At 25.4% G+C, this 22,142-nt stretch overlaps 1 protein-coding gene across 2 annotated transcripts in view; it reads left to right on the forward strand.

Annotated features, from left to right (window-relative positions):
* The first annotated feature begins 204 nt into the window (after nt 1–204).
* LOC112600081 (zwei Ig domain protein zig-8-like) overlaps nt 205–22,142 on the forward strand; it is a 392,986-nt gene continuing 371,048 nt past the window's right edge. Inside the window, exons 1-2 of one of the 2 annotated variants that reach the window (XM_025347238.1) lie at nt 205–594; nt 11,895–12,164. In XM_025347238.1, coding sequence (XP_025203023.1) covers nt 12,086–12,164 — 79 coding nt within the window. In that variant the 5' untranslated portion in view covers nt 205–594; nt 11,895–12,085. The other variant, XM_025347239.1, reaches the window with a different exon arrangement.

A 22,142-nucleotide genomic window follows, 5' to 3' on the forward strand; every position in this document is an offset into this window, starting at 1 on the left:
TTATCATTCACCGGTTAAAGAGGTGCGTGAGGTGTATAGGTACACTGCCGTCACACACCGTTTGCGGTCATCTCGGTTCCGGAAAAGTCCGCTACGTTGCGCCACCGGTTGCGTAAAACTCGCCCGACGTGATTCCACCGTGGTGGTGCAGGCCGGGCGGGAAAAAAGCTCGCCATCGAATCATTTCCTACTCCGTCGTCGAACGCGAGTGCCGGTCTCGCACGTCTGTCCGTTCGCGATTTTCGCCCGCCGCCGAGAACGTCGCGTGCCTCACACGGTATTATAATAATATTACAATATTTTTATCTATCGCCGTCACATTATTTGCGCCGAGCGCTTGAAAACGACGCTCGTCGGTCTTTATTTCGTGCGCGCGCGCGTGTGTGTGTATGTGTATTTTTATTTTTTTGTTTTTTTTTCCGAGAGAAAATTTTCTTGTCCTCGTCCGGCAAAACTGAAATCGTTTCGCGAGTGTGCGTGTGCGTTTTTGTTCAGTTCGGTGTTTTCGCACTGCACAGTTATTCACTGCGGGACCTACGGAGATCTGCAGCACGCCGTCATGACGACTTCGCCGCGCTCCGGACTTTGAGAAAGGTCAGTGAATGCTGACTTGGGGTCATCCAAAGCGTGTTTTAAAATTAAGCGTTTTATCGTTTGCCGCCTCTCCGTGATGCGTCTCCGTATTATATAAATATAATTACGTATGAGAAGACGACGGTGTCAAAAGTCTCCCAGGTCTGTGTTAATTATTGCGATGTTGCACGATTCAACGGATCTTCCAAACTTTTTATTATAAATTATTTCTACACGCCTATTTAACACCGTTTGAATTTTTGCGTAAACGGTATTTAATGACACGCTCACACACGCGTGGAGAAAGATCGATATGATAATGTATGTTTATATATACACATATGTTAACAAATCGGAAAAAAAAACACAATCTTTGTAAAAGTTTATCTGTATAAAAACTTTCAAATGAGTTTTTTACTCTATTCTACGAGTTAACCGATACAAACGATTCGGTCGTATAAAAACTTTTTCACACGATCGCCACACTATAAACTGGTCGCTTCCCCTCCCCTCTTTTACGAAGAATGCCTTTTGAATGTTGATGGCTTTCCGCGTAAACTATTAAGGGGGTAGATTTTAAAAATCCTACGAGATGCGTGTCCGGCTATAATAATTTACATCGTTTCTTGCAAGAATAAAACCACAGCGTATTTGGAAAAACTTAAATACTACAAAGCAAGCCGCAAATATTTATCAATGAACAATTTTTTTTCTTTTTTAAAGAGGGGATTTTTATATTTAAAAAATTTATTTTTTGCATAGTATTTCATCAAAATATACAACCTTTTATTAAGGTGTGTATTTTATAAATGACTCACATATTGTGATGGTATAAAGTCTAATATGGACTTAATTACTAATTACTTATACCGTATTTATTCAATATAAAATTGAATCAAAATATATATTAAATAATGTGAATTATTAAATGAAATATTAGGTAGGTTAACAATATAAAAATATGGGTAAAATACAAAATTGTCAGTACAAAAGTGGCTCAAACTTAATTTTAATATTTGTGTAATGTATTTCTAGAAAAATAATCACTTATAATAGGTAATTTTATTTAACAATTATCGTATATGTTTATAATTTTTACAGAAATAATTAAATGTTTCATAATAATAAATAACAATAATAGTTTAAGGAGTAAAAACTTGTAAGGCTTACACTTATTTTAAAATTTTCTTTTATTCTCTTCTAAAATACAGAAGATATTTATGTGATTCATTAAAACATTATAATTATATGCTTACTTTTGCAATGTTAGTTAAAACTTATAAAAAATTTAAATATAAGTGTAAAATGTATGAATAGAATATAAATTAATCTTCAAACTAATGGATTTTGAAAATAAATAAATAAATAAATGAAAAACATATTTGATTAAATATTATAGTTAAATGATAATATTATTTAGGTAATTATAAAATAGGTATACCTATTTGTTTCATGCATTATGATTATGTTATAGGTATTAAATCTATAAAATAAACGATGAAGATTATAATATGTCATTTAATATAATCTTATAATCTTAATAAACTTCAAATTTAATTATTACTATAAATAGATACGTATCCCCTATAATAATATGATATTTTAATGAATGTATTAATAAACAATAATCCTCATATTCTAAACATTATTAAAAATGTTTGATTTTAGAATTTACTAAGATAAATTTTAGATATTGTAGTTTAAGAAACATAATTTAATTTTACAGCAGAATAACCTACAGGATTTACAAACGGCTTTTAATGGACATATTTCGAATAATATTATAAATATATAGTTAATTAGAAAGTGTAAAATATAATTATTCTTCTTCATTTTATTTTTTTATACATAAAAATATCATTAAACATGAATACTAAATGGATTTGAAATTATAGCTACTATTTTAGCTCAGATCAATGTTATTCTACTAAATATAATCGCTTATAAAAAAAATTTGTTTAAATTTTACTTTATTATTTGACCACTTATGTAATTCTTAGCATGACAAATATAAACTCATTTTTGATGAACTAATAAATTTGAAAAAATTAAATTTAATATGCTTAATACTCTATGCTAATATATTGTAGAATTTAAATTAATATGTTTTCTACAAATGATAAATAAAATTCTATGCATCATTTTTTAACTTGTTTTATGTTCTTTTAAAAATTGAATATCATTTTTGTTTTAAAGTACTGCAAGACGTATTTCATTAATTGTACGTAATTTGTTACAAAGAACATGAGTTAAATCTGATAATATTAAATATATAAAAAATTAACAGAAAATTAATTACATAGTATAAACTATGTTAAAATTGATAATTTAATTTTAATTGGATTAAAACCCACAAAAACAAAAAATAAATATTTTCATTTTTCGAACACAATTTTGTGGATATAAAATCATCTCAACTTCAAATCTTACATCTATTTAAAAGTACTGAAAATCAATGTAAAATGAATCTACCATTAATATTATTTATTTATTATGACGGCATTAGTTTTTATTTATTATGTGCGACAATGTATTTGAGTATTTGAAAACTAGTATGTCTTTATTATATATGTTTTGACAAATGGATTAGTGAGAGATACACTATATGTATACTAGTGTTGTTTTTATTGATTCATGTGACATGAAAAGCAAGATTAATTTTAAAGAAAATATACTCAATATATATAATGTTGAGTACAATGCAGTATTTGGTTTTCTAATTCTCAAAAAAATCCTTAATTTACAATAGGTATATATAATTATGTAATTAATATATTATATTATCAAACCACCATTCCAGTGTTTAAAAACATAAAGAAACGTTTTTATAATTTTATTATAACGTTATATTTTTATGCTATTCAATCGAATATAAATTTAAGTTTTACAATTTATAAAGTATACTATTTGGCATTATATTGTGTTGGTGGTGCATAATGCACATGCACGATTTATTTCTCCGTAACGTTTTCGTTAATCACGTTGTCCATCGTCAAAAGACGTTTAATTATTAATTTTATTTTCATAATAAAATATTGTTAACCAACTGTCGTCCGTCCCGTTTCATTCGATCAGTTGTAGTACAATGACCGCCACCGCGCGAATAATAGTGCAACCCCAACATCATTAGTGTATAATAATAATTATACGAATTACACGAGCACTGAAGGGTACTTAAGATATGAGGGGAATTTCGCATTCAGAAATAATAATAATACAACCGTAGTTGTGCGTTATAATATTTTTATACGTGTTTATTCGTATGTGCGCGTTTGATGGCAATTCAAACACAATTTTATTTAGGCGTGTCCAAAGACATACATGTGCATGTTTATATATATAAATTATATTTTATTTATGAAAATTCTATAGGTTTAGGACCCTTTTTACCATCGTCGTATATGATATATACATACATGTGATATGTCATATGTTTGTATAGTGTACACTTTATATTGTAGTTGTGTAAGTACCGGGTATATATAATGATATAATATAGGTACGACGTGATGTTCAATAATTTGATTTTGTGTTCGATGTCTTTGCACGTAATATGAGATTAAATGTTTCGCGTTTACACAGTAGGTTGTGTACTCTTCTAAGTTCGGTGTTGTTTTACAATATCCAAAATTAACTTATTTTATACTATTATATATAGTTAGACAATTTGGCATATTTTCAGCAATGTGTACAAAGTAGGTACAAACTAGATAATATTGTGGTGCATGTACCGCGGTGAGTGTGTGTATATAAATCAACTCGATGTGGTGGGTAGAATAGACTGTTCATCGTATTGGCTTCTCCCTTAATATTATGCATGGTATTTTTAAGACTGCCGAACGGAAATGAGTAGAATAGTATAAGTCCAAATTGAAAATAAATGATTTTATTAGGTAACGGTCTTATGGATTTTAATGATATTGTATTTTTTCAACATCACTCAAAAATAAAACAAAACTAACAACGTCCATAAGTACTATAATATTTTTGTAAAGTATTTTATGAAAAACGATTTACACTTGTTATCTTATAAATTATAATTATCAAGACTAATAATAATGATTGTAAACTAAATTCTAAGAAAACTTGGGTTTTTACAATATTAACACAATACGTCGAATGTTGAATAAAAATAATTTGTAATTAGTCTGTCGTTTTCGGTATATTATCGAATCGAGATTAAATATTTAAACGGCAGTAAAAAAATAAATGTAGATGCGCACGATTGGACGTATACCCATCCTGCATACAAAAATAATACACGTTGTCGTCAATTTATTATAGTATTTCTATTACGCGTTTGCTCATTATTTATTTATAATTTTTCTTCCAATTCCCAGCCTATACTTACTGCTCTTGTTGTTTTTGCTTGCCTTTATCAAATCTCGCGAAACGGTAAAATAGAAGGCAATTTTACGAGGAACATTAATCCGTATCCTGTGTCGTCAGCTGTATGCGTGTACGCTTATACAAGACCAGTGGGTGCTCAACGTGTTTTATTTTACGACCGTATATTATAACAAAATATGTTTTTCCTTCGAAATGATTTATTCTCATTGAATATGGTAAGAAAATTATGACAATACACAAGGATGCACAATTTTACGAATCGACTTATAATGGCTTAACGATTGGAAATTCATAAGTAGTTCCCAGGTAATAAATGTATACCATAAATGAGAATATTCATACTTGTATTTTTTTTTATCTTCGTTTATTTGTATTATTTTAAATTATTATTTAACCATAAGTACAGCCTGATTGGCACATTCACGTATATATACTGCTATTTCATTAATAAATTAATAATAATCAAACTAAAAACTTGCTTGAGTTTTGTATAGATTAATAATTCATTTTTAGGTATTTCTTACTGTTACATTTGTTTATATATAATGTATATACATTACACAAATAAATATATAAATAATTTTTTTATATTATATTGATACAACTTAAGCTTAATGTATATTCATTGAGGGGATAAAAAAGTTTTCCACCTAAGTACATCAGCTTACGTCAAATATAAGTATTTTTCCTCTCATAAAGAATATTGAGTAACCCTATTATTATTTGTGTTCAGGACCAAATGACTAGTAAAATAATAATGTACCCCGGTGTATATGTATATTGCTGTTGAACACGTGAATAATTTTCCTATAACGTTAACTATTGAATGAAACAATAATGATGATATTTGTATTCATGCCGGAAATCTGTTTTCACACCACATTTGTTGTGTTACAAGTAAGAGAAAAACAACAAAAGAAAAAATTCAAATGTGTCAAATGGACATAATACGTGTGTTGTTTCTTGGGGTCTGTAAAAAAAAAAAAAAATTGAAGAACAAAGTTTTTCAGGGGTTTCACATCGAATTTTTATGACCTTTCGTTCGTTTTGCAGTGCTTCAGACAAAAATGGATTTTAAATGTAATAAAATAAATGTCATACTTAGTTGAAAAGGGCATTTGACTAGACTATTTATTTATTTTTTTTAAAATTAAGAATCGTTTCTACGACATAATTTTATTTATTTTAAACTTTAAAGATCACTTAAACCGGTTCATTTAATAATTGTTTATTACAACATAAATATATTTAAAATAAATAATAAATAAAATAATAATTTAATATATTTTAAATTATAATTTAGAATAGTTTGAGCTGTAATCACAAAATAATTAAATAATAAGTAAATAACTAAAAGAAAAATTTGTCAAGAAATTAAAAATCGACTGTTATAAACTTATAACTATTATTTATTGTCTTCTCACTGGAATAACATTTCTAATTTCACTTCGAGATATAGATATATTTCACCCAATATTCTCAATAAAAGCTGGTTTAATAACTTAAGTTTACATAGACAATATATTTTTAATTGCTTTACTTTGCAGGCTAAACGACTTATTTTATTTAACTCTCTTAAAACGCTGAATGTTTCCCTTAACCTCCATTACATTTTACTTAATAAATCTGAATCTGCTATTAAACTTGTTATCACTTTTATATTGGGGGCTGGCTTTATTATATAAGTAACATACTGTTAATTTTAATTTTATTATTCTTTGTATTTTACTATCTTTTATTTTGTAACTGTTGAGTAGTTATAGTTGTATACAAGTGGTTTTTAATGATAATGATTCAAAAAAACCGAATAAATCGTTGTTACTTCAACTAAACCAATTTCGTGCATTCTAATAATTTTATTATTCATAATTTAAACTATACGGAATTATTAATGTATTAATTTTACAATTATGTGTCATCTTTTTTTGTGTGTAGACGGTATAATACACTATAAGTAGTTCTTTTGCCTATGTGGGATGATCTATGTAGTATACTATGATTAGCGCATCCAAATTTGGCTAATAGGATAACTATTATGCTAAGTCAATTTTATTGATATTAAGTTTATGAGTACTAAGTAGTAAGAACACGATAAGTGTTATCATATATAAGAATTATTTGGTAAAAGTACATATCTTTAATATCAAAGGTAAAAAATTAGTATTATTAAAAATAAAATGTATCGATGGCTTATACAAAGTTGTGTGTACCTATTTGAAATTATTTGAAGTTTGTTTTTTTCTTTATAATAACTGAATTAATTTAAAAACTAGACGTAATATAACTTTAGACACCATTTGTTATTATATGTACATATGTATATTAAATAATATACCTTTAAGAAATTATATAGCTTTTTAAATAAATCCAAATAACAAAGTTTTAAATGTTAAGACAATATTTAAAACTTTAAACTACAAAAAACCTATTATAATATGAAAAAAAATTGAATTTATTTTAGATTTACCTCACTATCTAGTCAATTGTTGTCTTGCATTTGATATGTTTGCTTTTATATTCATTATCTTTCGTTATTTCTTCGAATTTCTTAAAAATGTTATATCTTTTTATCAACAAAAATTTCTATTTCTCTTGGTGTGAAACTTATATAACAGTTATAACTAATTAATATTATAATAAAGTAACATATAGGTACAACACTAAAATTATCAAACAAACTTCCCCATACAAAAATCAATTACTAAAAAAATGTTTCAAATGGCTTTAATATTATGTTGTATGTTTCTTCCAAAATTATCTTGTCTACAGAAAAAAAAAAAAATTAAATTAATAATCGAATCACATCAGCTGAATTTACACATAAAAGTTAATTCGACACAAAATAATTAAGTACATTTTCGTCAAACTCGTATAGATTTATAATTAAATTTCTCAATAATCATAAAAAAGTTACAGTAAGATTAGGTCTTATTCAAATGATAATTTCAGATGTGTTTAAAGTGGCAAAAACTATAAATCTTTAACTTTCCTCAAAAACCACGATACTCATGCCAAATGTGCCCTTTACAATTACAATTCTCCTATAGTTTACCATACATACATGATTTCAAAAAAAATACGACAATTCTTTTATTAATGACCATTTTATCATGATAAAAAAATTATTAAACAAGACTATTTAAATTACGATATTATGCATAACTAAATTATTGACAGCATTTTAAATTTAAATATCAATATTTCCGATTGGCAAACTTATTCACAAGTTTTTAAATCAAGCTCCAAATACTCAAAGACTTAACCAATATAAGTGATATCTAAAATATGTATTGAAAGGAAAACTGTCCAATGAACTTCTTTCTTAAACAAATTTAAAACTAAATATCAAATGATTAAATTTACTTTTGACTATTATCATTGACGAATCCAATTTAAAAAATGTCAACCACCCAAAATACCAAGTATCGTATTTCACCAGTAAAATATTGAACACAAATAGATTACTCAAAGAAAAATGAACCTCACCATTTTATGATTTATAAATTTACATCGAAGTAATTACCAAAACGTATTTTGCACTATAAAAAAGAAAAGATCAAATTAATAAAAAATCAATTTTAAGTGATGTTTTGAACGGTTTTACCCTCAATTGTTAATTTTTTTTTTTTATTTATTCTTTCGTTAATTCTCAAATTGATTTATTTTGTAACTTATATTCATAGATTGTAACATTTTCAATACTATTTAAAAATCTAATCTTCTTTTTGATTAAATTAATTGTCAAGACTGGTTCCTATTTAAATACAAGTTGTTGTTATTATTATTATTATTTTTATCTACTATAGTAGTTTATTTTAAATGAAATTATATTATTACATTATGATTAAATGTTAGATTAAGTCCAAATCTATTTTTAACATTAGTCGTTGACGGGAATATTATTAATTATTAACAGTTGTGTAAGTACAGTGTTGATTGCTAAGTGCTAAAATAATAATATTTAAATATAAAAAAAAAAATAGGAATTAATAATTATATATCAATTTATTATTAAATCGGTCTGTGTAAAAACAGTTATCATTATATGCGAAACGATGAAGAGTACCAATACATGGCCTAGTGTACATATGGTATACGGCATTGTGCACCGTATACGTGACATAATGTAAATGGTCGTATAATTACCATTGAATTGTCATATAATCATTATGCACCGTACGCCCAATAAAACGTGGTAATTACCCAGTAAATAGTGTGGAACATTTAGCCATGAATTATAATATGACTCACTATTTACCTGCCTAAGGGTCAACGTGTTACGGGGGATGCGGTAACAGGGGAAGAATAGCAAAAAGAAGGGTGAATCCGTTTGTGGAACAATATAACTACCGTTACTCACGCCATATTCTATGGTCGAACGATTCGCATTGTTTGTATCCTCCAATGTAACCTACCGTTTCTGTGTAATATTGCTTAATGCGTGTGTTTATTCATATAAATATATATGTATTAATAGAGACACACTAGTCCTTATATTTTGCAGAACACACATAAACATATAGTCTGCGATACGCGTATTTATACGATAATTTTGGGCTAGTAAAACAGACATTATCATTCAACTGATTTAAACTTATTGTTATATGGACATACTCGCATTTGATGTTTGGAATTTTCAAAATATCAGTCATAAAGCATAATTATTATCTTGTTCGGAATTTGAATTTATATCAATATAAGTACATAAAAAACATTATCAACAATTATTTGTTATTTATTCAAACTTTGTTTAGAATTGTATACGTAAATATTAAATTATAAGATATAATATATATCTATTATAAAATTATATTAATTCAATGTAATAATATTATGGCTATCCCGCACCCGGATACTTAAATGTAATTCGGCGATAAGACGGTTTCATGATAGATGTTAGAATTAATGAACCACGTAAAAAAATATTTTCGATCAAAACCAATTATACAATAAATGCTAGGTTTTGAATAAGTAAAATTAAGTTATATATTGATTTGCATTGATTAGTTTTAACATTTTTTTTTTTTTTGTTTTTTCATTTTTTTTTTTTTTTTTTTTTTTTTTTTTATAAAAAGAACAGCATCGGACTTTTATAATTTTTTTTACAGAGGAGACCAATATTCAAAAAAATAAAATAAAAAATTACCTCCTAAAATAAATAACTAATAATTATTTTTTGTCCAACCCCTTAAAAATGCCACGTTCAGAGAAATATCGGATTTTCTGTGCATCCTCATGTTACACTTTACAATTTTGGAATTGATGTCGATGGTAGGATGTCGCATAGAGATATTTAAGATTTGTGTGTTCTCTTACTAGACAGATTATAGATCCGATTTTTCATAAGAAGTCCCTATTAATGTTAGTATAAAGTGAATTTTTCATTTTTTTAAAGTGTCTTCAGTCAAAAAATAAAAAAATTAAAATTATACAACATTGTGAAATAAATACATTCATTCCTAAGCTGAGAATTCAAAATCATAAATTTATCACAAAATTACCAAAATATAATTAAATTTTTCAACTAAAACGTTAGTACCATGTCTGAAATAATTATACAGTTGCATTTAACTTTTTATTATTTATTTAAATATTTTGACAAGTTTAAAGTTATTGTTTAATTAAATAATACGGTCTACCGTAAGTCCGTAACTATAAAATTTCGAGTGTGCTGCGCTAATGATTTTGGTGTGTCTCTTACCTTTCAAAGGACAGTAAGTGTAAAGTGACTCGGAGAACTTTATCGTTACATTCCACACACATATTTATATGACAGAAAAGGAGCTCTTGTGTATAAGTACATATAATGTTATGTCAAAACAACGGGGGTTTATTATATTTTACTCTTTTGTGTCCTGAAAAGTGTTTATTCCTGTGGGATCACAAATCAATGTAGTCATTTAGATGAATGCTTTAATGGAATGAAAATGGTACGCATGAGAAACCTGCAGTAATAAGCAGTGACATAATTATATGAGGTGGATTCGTGTGCACTTGCATCTACCTGTATAATTTTCTGAAAGTACTTAATTGTCAACCACTATCTCCATAGATAACTTCGACTCGAAATACACAATTCACTTGTTTATATTACACAGTTAAATATTTAATTTCGTGTTGTATGAAAAATAATATTAATTTATGCCGTTTATTTATAAAAACTTAATATAAATTTAAATATATATGTATATATATACAATATACAATATACAATATACATATTTAATGTATTATTGTAGTTGTATATGTTTCAATTTTAAAGATGATTACGACATATTGTTGTTATTTTAGTATTAGGTATTGAACGCAGGCTTTATTGTAAGGGGTTTTTTTGAACTACTGATTAAATAGAATTTAAATTTTAGAGACTTGAAAGGGCTTTGTATCACAATACGCTGCAATGTGTATACATTGTTTCATTTCCAAGTTTAACTTATGACTTATGAGTTATGAACATAAGAGGATATTAGATCATGTGAGTGAGTTATACCTACAATAACTATAGTCTAAAATAGCTTATAAAATATTGAGTAAAAATTAATACATTTTAGTTGTTTAACTGATGACGAGTCTCACGAGTATTTTATATTTTTCATTTAATTATCGTAAAATGTAACTAAAAAAAATAATAACGTTACACAGAGAGGTATGAGAAAATTTTTAAGTAAACAAAAACATCGATAACAAGTGCTCTGGTTTTCAACAATCAATATCTCTGTAATAGATATTTTTAATATCTAACAGATTTTTATTTTTACTAGGTATTAATTTGAGGTTTTTATATAAATTTATTACTTATATCTTCAGGTGACTTCTTGGTTTCTTATTTCATGACGTATTTCTCAAGTAGTGAAGTGCGCATATTAAAAAAAACTACACATTTTGTATCTCCTACTACATTTTACAATAAAATCTGGTCGAAAGTATCGATAAACATTGTTAGTAATTATTTTTATTTGTTTTTTCCACAGATATTTCAGTCGATGACACGTCATTTTATTATTCCATGAAAAATAATGGCTCTCATACCGTAGTTTATATTTTGAACTTTACGTGATTATACACGGGAAAATAACTAAACAACGACATTAACGATTCGCAATTTATTCGTTAAAATTCCAATTCAATCAAACAACGGTTTATAAACACAGTAATCACCATCATGGTTTTGAGGCACGGATTCTGCCGCCAGTGTTCTGACATGCTGTTCGTCGTCTGCACAATTACTATCGTCATTACAGGTAAGAGAATCCCATGGTTATTTCGTAATAAGTATTAAAGTATAATTTTTGTCAGGTCAAAAGTCGTTTTTTTTCACAATGAAGTCAATATTCTTTATGTATGAATACATTTTATGTTATTTTTAGAATCTAAAATAACAATAAAAACTAAAAATACATGTAATGCAAATTGTAGTATATGTACATAAACACATAATTTTATGAGCATTACATATTGTACAGGACAAAATATCAATTATAATCGTAAACCGTGTAATATATAATTTAATCTGTCGATTGAAGTCTACGGAACAATATTGTAAATTTTTTATGACAAATCTAACTAAAATTTTTAAAATTATGAAAATAATTTATAAAAATGTACAGTTGTTATGTACATAACAGTTCAAAATTCGCATAACTTGAATTATAATTTATGTTGATAATGATAGCCACTGTATATATTTAATGACATCGTAAGTTGGATTTTATGTTGTTGATATTATTTAATACAGTAAAGTGTCAATATTTTGAGAAAAAAATATTTTTTAAATATTTTTGCTATTCTTAAAATATTAGTCTAAAAACTTAAAATAATAAAAATAATAATAATTTCTGATTTACGTCTAATAATGAGGAAAATTTATAATATACTCCAAATAATATTACGACGACTTATTATTTAGGTATAACAATGTACTATATTTAATATTAATTTATTTATTAAGTTAATGATGCTAATTTTTGACTATTCAAATTATGAACTCATCTTTCAATTAACCTCGTAAACTTAGCGAATAAAAGATTGAAAACTACTTACCTCCAAGAGTTAAAATATATATAGTCAACTATCCGTGTTAAATTATGAAATGCGTACAACAATTCATTAATAAAACAAATATATTTTACTCATTATCATTTCTTGGAATAGTACGTAGAAGACTTGATCTGGAGAAAAAGACCTAAATATCTACCTACTTGAATTATAAACAATAATTAATTCCCTAGACGGTGCTTCTTATTGTAACTTCATGTAAGCGTGTGTATATTATATTGTATGTTTAAAATTTAATTTACGTCATTGCACTAAGTGATTGTTCATAAGATTAAAAATACAAATAAAAATGTTATTTCCAAAAAAAATGTATTCAAAAGCTCTTGTCAGAGCCAAACAAATATATATTGTATTATTAATTTTTGTAATATAAGTTATACAACTGAATATCAAAATTACAGCTAATGGCTGTTATAATATTAATAATACGTTTATGTAACAGAAAAATAGTAAAATATCAAACATAATTTTATTATTATAACAGGTATAGTAACTACAGGTAAGCAAGAACAAAAATATCTTGAAAATTAAAATTGATTTTATATTAATAGTGAAATATATAATATTAATTATTGTTTGTCATATGTTTAACTATAAAAGACAATTCAAATTCTGTAACTATATTATACAGAGGAGTATATGACATTATCGTCCATTACAAAAATTAAATAACGCGAATTTTTTTTTTAATAACGCAGTCGAAATAAAATAGACAAGTATTTATTCTATACGATTCTCGTTAATATTTTTATTTAAAATTAATATTAATGATCAGGCATATTAATATTGGTTTAAAATCCTTACAAATGATTGGACTAAATTGTCCAAATTAATATGGCATTAGGAAGATTAAGCAATTGATAAGTTTTGAGTAGTTTATTGTATAATAAGTTTTTCATATTTATATTTTAAGTCGCGAGGTGTGAATCTAGGTCACAAATAAAATCAGGCACAAAAACGATATTATTGGAAAGTACTCATATTTAAATAATATAATATCAGAAATAAACAATCTATAAATTAAAAATCAACTACGATAACGAGTTTACAAAGAATGATAACACAACGTCGATAATCGAGTTAATAATGTTTATAAATAATAGAAATAAAATAAAAAATATTATTGTAAATGAACGGTGACAAACATCTTGTAAAAAAGTACCTCATTTACCCACTACCTATTTTCCAATCTTCCTTGCAAAATATTTCAGATAAAATGAAACGAATTCATCATTGTTTTTTATTATATTAGAGTTTTTACTAAATTGACTCACCGCATTGGACAACGTGACAAACGTGGGTCAAAACTAGTCTATTTTAAAAACATTATAATTAAAAAAAGATATTTATTTATAAATATACTCGTAAATATTATTGTATTAAAATTTGTCAAAAAATAATTTTTTATTCAAATGTAATAAAACCAAATTGTTTGTGTATATTTTTAGTCGGTAGATGTTGTACTAGTTTTTTCTATGATGACTTAGTGCTGCTTATAGTAAAAAAGGTAAATTAAATAAATGAAAAATAGTAATTGCATTGTAAACAATTCAAAATAAATACAAATAATGTATATAAATATATAAAACATATGAACATAAAAAAAGTTTATAGATCAATAGTATTGGCAACTCATTTGTTCCGCTCATCTCAATGTAGGATAGTGGTGTATTGTGGTATTAAATTTGAAAGAAACAATAAATCATCTTACATGGAAAATGATTCTGAGCCGAGGTCTATCAAAACCGTGTCTCAACTGTTTTGGACGGTTGTCGGTAGTACTTATGCTTAGTGAAACTACCGATAAAATAGAAAAAAAAAATTTCTTAGTACCACCTAGATTTAATTTTCAATTGTCAGATAGTCTTATGACAATTTTTGAGTGCTCTTTGTAAATAGTATTTTCTAAAAAAAAAAGATAAAATTCTAAAATATTAAAATAAATATCAAATCTGTAAATTTATACAAAAACATATATAGTAAATACGTAGGTAATTGATTAATTTGAATTTGAAAAAAATAGAAAAGTTTTAAAGTGTGTAGGTTTATTTAAAAATCGAATATAATTTTTATTTTCGGAATCTATTATTTCAAGTAATTTATTAGTTTTAAAAGTTTTCAAGTCTTTTGTTAATCAACTATTTGTTAGTAAAAGGATTAGTTTTAATTTATTATAACCTTAATTTACTTACTTAATTAGATGTATTTCCTGTTAATTATATAATTAATAAAAATATCAGTGAAAACAAAACGCCTCATTGCACTAATATTGTAGATAAATAACAATAAAGATTAAATATTGATTGATAAAATATTTTAATTTAATTTAAAGAATTGTAGAATAATGAGAGATGAATATTTAATTTTATACACCTATATTATTATCTTAGTAGATATTATAATACGATTCACTTAGAACCATGAAATACCGAGTGTAAGTGGACGCCAAATTTTTTATAAAACTCCATATACTAATAAATGTGTACAATAAACAATCAGTAAATTTTATTATATTTTTAGTAACTTAGTGCTTATTACATTTTTGTATTTTTAGTCTATTAATAGATTGATAATTAATAATATTTAAGTTCTGGAGTTCATCACACTAAATAATATTGTAACTACTTTATATTATCCATGTTTTACTCATTTTTTGTTCAATATTTTGTAACTACTTATGAAATATTTGACATAAATGAAAAAATATTATGTATAAATAAGTAATAATATATTTTTTATCAAATGAGTTAAAAAGATTCTGTACAGAGTTATTATCAGAACAGAACTAAGTAAAAGCCAGCTGACATAAATAGAGAAGTTTGCATTGGTTCAATAAAAATTAAATTTTAATGTTTTCTTTTATGTTATGAATATTAATATTTCTTCTTTTATTTCATATATATGTGAATGTATTAACTGGAAGCTTTTTATCTATCTGAGTGATATGAATTAATGGAAATGGAAATAATTTAGAGTTGTCTAGAAAATAAGATATATAAAAGAAAGTAAGATAAATCACTATCAAGTATTAAAAATATTAAATTGAGAAAATGTGTTATTAATTTCACAATATAGTTTTTTAACTATATATATATATATATGATGTACGTATTAACTTTAACCTAAATTAATGTTATATACGTTTTTATAAAATAAATTCTAAATAAATAACTAATATATCATGATATCAAAGGCAAAAACTAAAAGTTTATCGAAGTTATTATTTAAAATTATTTTTATGTTCAATGTACATTTTTATATTTCATAAGAATCATTAACCAAAACCAAATAATATTAATTATATGTTATTTTTCTGGCATTATAATTTATAACAACACTCTGGTTTATTACGATCCATTGAAAATGTTCATAATAAATATAAATACGCACACGTTTTATTTTTAAAATCTCATTTTAAAACAATATCACATGTTTTGTGATTGTTGTCAAGGGATAAAAATAAAATGAACTATAGTTATAATAATAATAACCTAAAGTACGTACACAATTGAAGGTTTACCTCAACTACCAAACATTCATCATCAGTTTCGAGCTGGTAGTTAGTTTATAAATATTTTTGTTATGTTGAAATTCTGACCATATACATAGTTTTGTTTTTAAACATAAAAACGGTATGTATACACACGTAACTATCACTGTAGTGATGGCCTCGCAATTGAGTTCCGAAACCGACGATGAGATTAATGGCAGTCGGATTGCAGATAAAAACACAGGTTATACCGATGCGTCCCGTGGGGTAGGATAACGGGAATGAAGTGTATAATATATGCTATGCGTGATAAATTTTCCATTTAAAAACGAAAAGAGCTTTACGTATGACTAAAAACAAAAAAAAATAAAGGAGGCTTTTTATACAGGTTTTTTTTAACCTCCCCTTATTCGTGCGGAAATGGAGTTTTCACACTCACGTCACCCATGTTATAAATGGGTTGACTACACTTATTAGTCACTATAAACTCAAATCGCACGAAAAAATATTATTTTTTTATAATCACGATCGTATTATGTAATTATAAATTAAATACATCAATATAAATATTCAAAATATCCTATGACTCAAACTATAGGTGCAAATTTTCACGTCATTCGTTACCTAAGTGATAAAACAATTTTTTTTTGAAACTAATGATTTAACTTCAATAGTTATAGTTAAAATCTAAACAGTAATGCATGTTCGTAATATTTTTTATAATTGACGAGGATAAGAATTTTTATTTTTCATTAAAAATTACCATCTAATTATCTAATAATTTTGACAGGTCGTATTCCTTTCGTGTATGTTTTCTAAAAATTACAGTTATTGTATTAAGTAAAATAATACAAACAACTATTTAAGTTCAAGACTTTTTGTATGTATACTATGGATAAAAAAACATGTAATATAAATATTATATATATATAAAAAAAAAAAATTGAAAATATGATAAACAATGTAATCTTATAATGATGTTGAAATATATCATTTTTCTTCTTGTTGTAGAATAATAATGTGATAAGAAATTACAACGCATTTTTTCTCAAAAAAAAAAAAAAATCATAATATGATAACCATGAAACATCATATTATTATATATAACGATAACATTATTTACTAAACCTATAAGTTAGTTCCCCTCAAAATTTGATAGTTTTTTTTTTTTTTTTATAAATCTATGATTTGTTTATTCCACTAATCAGTATTATCTCATTCAGCCCTTTGGAATGCATAATAACGAGAGGAATACTTTTATGTCTCATTTTATACTCTCGTTAGATAATTATACTTGCTTTTAATTTATCGGTGTTTTTCAATACACTTTAGAATCTGAACAGAAATTTATTAATTTATTAGGCACCAATATTAATTATTACTCCGCAAACTATTGCGTATCATTTAAGTATAGTTTTTCAATTTGCAATTCTGATTTAACGTTAAAAAAGTCTCGAATTTTCTGCAAAAGTTCGGTGTAATTATTTTCTCGTTATTTTCACCGAAAGCCTTTTCACATCTTATAAGTTATAACGACGAAAAAACTCCCGTTTTATGGAATAATATTTCATGTTCATGAACCTATACTATCTTCTATTCAAAAGTACGTTTGTGTTTTTTATTCAATCAAATTCGTATTCGGTATTAAATATTGAACTTCACTCTGCGTGGAATCCTTGCTATTGGCATAATATCATACTGTTATTTCTTCTATTTCAAAGGATACCAAGAGTTCATTATCAAGTTCAGAAATCTAATGGAATAATCAAGTGTCACATTTTCAATTTATTTTATAGACTAGATACCTGATGTATGAAAGTGTTTAAGTATACGATATACTTTATTTTTGAAGATTAAATTTGAAATAGAAATAAAAAATATAATTTAATTTAACGCCTATAGCTGATAACATTGAAACCATTACTATTAGGTTTTAATAAATTTAATTTATTAAATTATTTAATTAATATAATATTTTATTTTTATTCAGGATTATTTTTTTTATAAAATTTATAGTTTACATAAAAAACAAAAGTCTAAAATATACCCATTAAGAAGTCAGCCTAGAGAATATATAGACACTTATCTATTCATATGATACTATTATTATTTACACAATTTATTTATAGATTTTTTTTTATTAAAAGTTTCATGATAATATTCAATTAAGTACACGAAAAAACAAACTATATTTACTTATTGTATGAATTAGTAATTGAAGTGGTCTCAATTGTCTCATCGATATTGTTTCGCACCATAATTTTGAAACAAAAAAGTTTGATTTCAACAGTATCAAGTATTTTTTGTTATAGTTTTGACAGAAACAATAAGAAAAATTTTAAGTAAAAAAATATTGTATTGCATGAAAGTGTATAATACCAATATTATATTATTTTTACTATTTTATTTGAATATATTTATACAAATTTAATGAAAAAAATTGGCCAATATTTCTTAATTTCAATACGTTTGAGAAATAAATGATCAATTTTACGAGAAAAGTGTTAAACATTAAAAATTGTCTATTGAAATATCAAAATTACTTATTAGCAATAGTTGCTTTTTATAAACCATACTATACAAATTCTAGCAAAAAAGATTAAAACCTAATTTAAAAAACTAACTACCATTATTCATCAAATATAAATATTAGACAAATAAATATAAATTAAATAAAAAAAACTTAACATTAATTAAGTTTTATTTATTTTTGTAGTTTTAATTATTTCACGGGTTCATTATAGTACCTTACGTATTATATTAGAATATTAATGTGGTGTGTTGGTTAATATTTTGTAATTACATTATTATTATTTTTTTTTTTTTTTTTAGATATATTTTATATTGAATGCAAATGTTACATGATATTTAAATAACTATTTTGCATTATATATGCTCAAGTGATGAATTATATTACGTGTTAAGGATTTTTGAGTGAATAAGATATCTATTGATAAAAATTTGTGGACTATGACCTTTAAGTGGTTGATTTTATTTGCTTGAATGTCCACCCTACATTTGAATTATAAAACGATCTTAAACATCTTCCTGGATAAACTGCAATACTAAAAACGGACATTAATGTGGGTGAATAAGTTGAAGTGGAAGAGTTTATAGTATGGTGAAATTTTGAATTATCGTAATAGAGGTGTAATTTATAAAGTGTATTTTTTGAAACTTAAAAATGCCCTTCAAAAATTTTACGAAGATATTTGAATTACTTATTTCAGTTTGAATTTGATGTTAAAGTTAATAATTTTGGCCGATATCAATTAATGTTTAATACCATATTATGACCGCCGTTTATGTAAGAATATTTTATTACTTAGAGTGACGTGTTTAGATGTAAGATAAGTCGTAGTTGGATGGAATCAATTGTTCAAAGCTAGTTGTTTAATTCTCATATAGGAAACTCAAGAAAGTCAACTGCAGGGTTGTAGATGATTATATGAATAGCGAACATTTTGTGTATATGGGAAAAGTATGTTATTAAGCCGTAGTATGTGTAGTTTCTAGGTCTAAGTGAGAATGTACAATTAATGAACTTGGAACCATTATGGAACCATTAATTTTGGTTTTCCGTTCATTATTCGTAATTTGCAGTAAATTTATGTGTAATTGGCTTAAGTTTAAGACTATTTTGAAATCTGAATGGAGATATATCGGGGTTTTGTCATTTGAAAAATCATCAATAATTTCAAGATTAATTGGTGTTGATCTTAGGTATATAAGTTGAATTTAAGTTGACTGGAACTTCTCTTCAAAGTATTCCATTGAGTTAAATAGATTTAAGTTTAAAAAAGAAGTAATCAAAATGTTGCGGCATATTTTAAAATGTACGAGTGCATAAACATGTTTTCTAGTTTGTAAAAGTATAACATAATATTTTATACATTTTTAATAAACAATTAATAGTCCATACATTTATGTTTGTTCCCAATATTTTTGTTTTGTAAATCAACACTGGTGAGTAACAAAGTTTTTTCTTTTTTTTGTGTATGCAATGTTCATGTTATTATAACGTATTTAAAACCAAGTCATAATAAATTTTAATTTTTAAACGTAATATTTTTTATTTTAAACCATCTGTATTCATAATGTAATTGATGCAATCATAATCATGCAGAAACATTTAAACGTTCCAAAAGTTTTCTAAACTTGGTGGCGAGTATTTTCAAGATAAATTTGAAGAATGTCAAAATAATAACATGCTCGTGGGAAACTTTTCATGTTGCTTCATTTAAATTTTATCGTGATGTGAATTGCAATTTGCAATACCATTATCTACAAATTACAAACTTACCTACTTAGTACTTGTAGTGTTCTATAGCTGTTCTAGTTTTCAAAACATAGCGAACGATGAGCTTTTTCACATGATGAAATCTGATTGTGTTTTCGTGAATATTGTTAACTTTTTGCTTAGAAATAACTTACATTGTATCTTTGCAGAATAACGTTTATGTAAATGAGACTATAGTTTTTGAGTTTAAGTTTTCATTGTTAACAAGTATTTATTAGGGAACAGTCGTTCAAAGTGTGTAAGCTCGTACTGAAGTCTTAGTATATTATACACAACAGAGTATTATTTTAAAATATATGGTATAAATACCTACCATATTAATTTAATTCTATGACGATCATTATTATTATGTGTTTGTCAATTAATTTTTACCAGTAATAAATAATACAATCAAGAATTACTAAAGTAGTTGTTATAGGAAACGATTTATTTTTAATACGACGTTACCGACTTTTCTTATCGTATACAGTTATTATTATGTACAATAATAATTCACCCATACGCTAGATTACATACAATACACACACACACACATATATACAGTGAAAACTGTGTAATGTGGACCCTGAATAAAACGGAAAACTATCCAATACGGAATTTTTCTATTGTCCCGGCATGTTCCTAGTTTTATATAGACGTTGAACCTAAATAAAACGAATCTTCTTAACGTGGAAACAGAATGGTTTTGTAGGTCCAATGCAAGTAAAAGCCTTGCAAAAGCTGGAAAAATGACACGTGTCATGTTACGTTGATATGAATATGAAGGTACATTGTTTTACAATAATTAAAACAAAACTGCACTACATATATTAATTAGGTAATTTGTATTATTTGGTTATCGTATCTACAATACAAACTTATTTTGTATGTATAATGTATAGCTGTGAAACAGTTATGCATCAACAGTTTTACACTGAACAATTGCTTGTATATACTAAGTGATGTCCATTCAAATACATATAATATTGGAAAAATAGCAAAAACAGTGGCAAAACAAAAATTCTGCATGATTTTTGGTAAAGCTAAATGTTTAATTTAATTCTCAACCTTCATACTAATGTAATATGTATAAATTGTTAATAATTTTGTAAGAAAATAAATCTTTAATTAATCTAAAATAAGTTATATAAAGTAAACTAATAAATTAAGTTTATAATTAGTCTCTAATTCAAAAAATAAAAATTTTAAATATTATAAACTAATTTTTTAATGTAAAAAACTGATACGATTTTATAATTCGGAATTTTTCCGTTTTATTCAATAAAGTGGAAAACTGCTTAAAGCGGGATTTTTTATTGGTCCCATGCTATTCCAAATTAGACAGTTTTCACTGTATATATAATATTGAGTTATTAAAAAATATTGGTATTTTTG

Source organism: Melanaphis sacchari, unplaced genomic scaffold (assembly GCF_002803265.2).
Source record: "Melanaphis sacchari strain LSU unplaced genomic scaffold, SCAv2.0 Contig60_pilon_pilon, whole genome shotgun sequence".
NCBI classification, from domain to species: domain Eukaryota; kingdom Metazoa; phylum Arthropoda; class Insecta; order Hemiptera; family Aphididae; genus Melanaphis; species Melanaphis sacchari.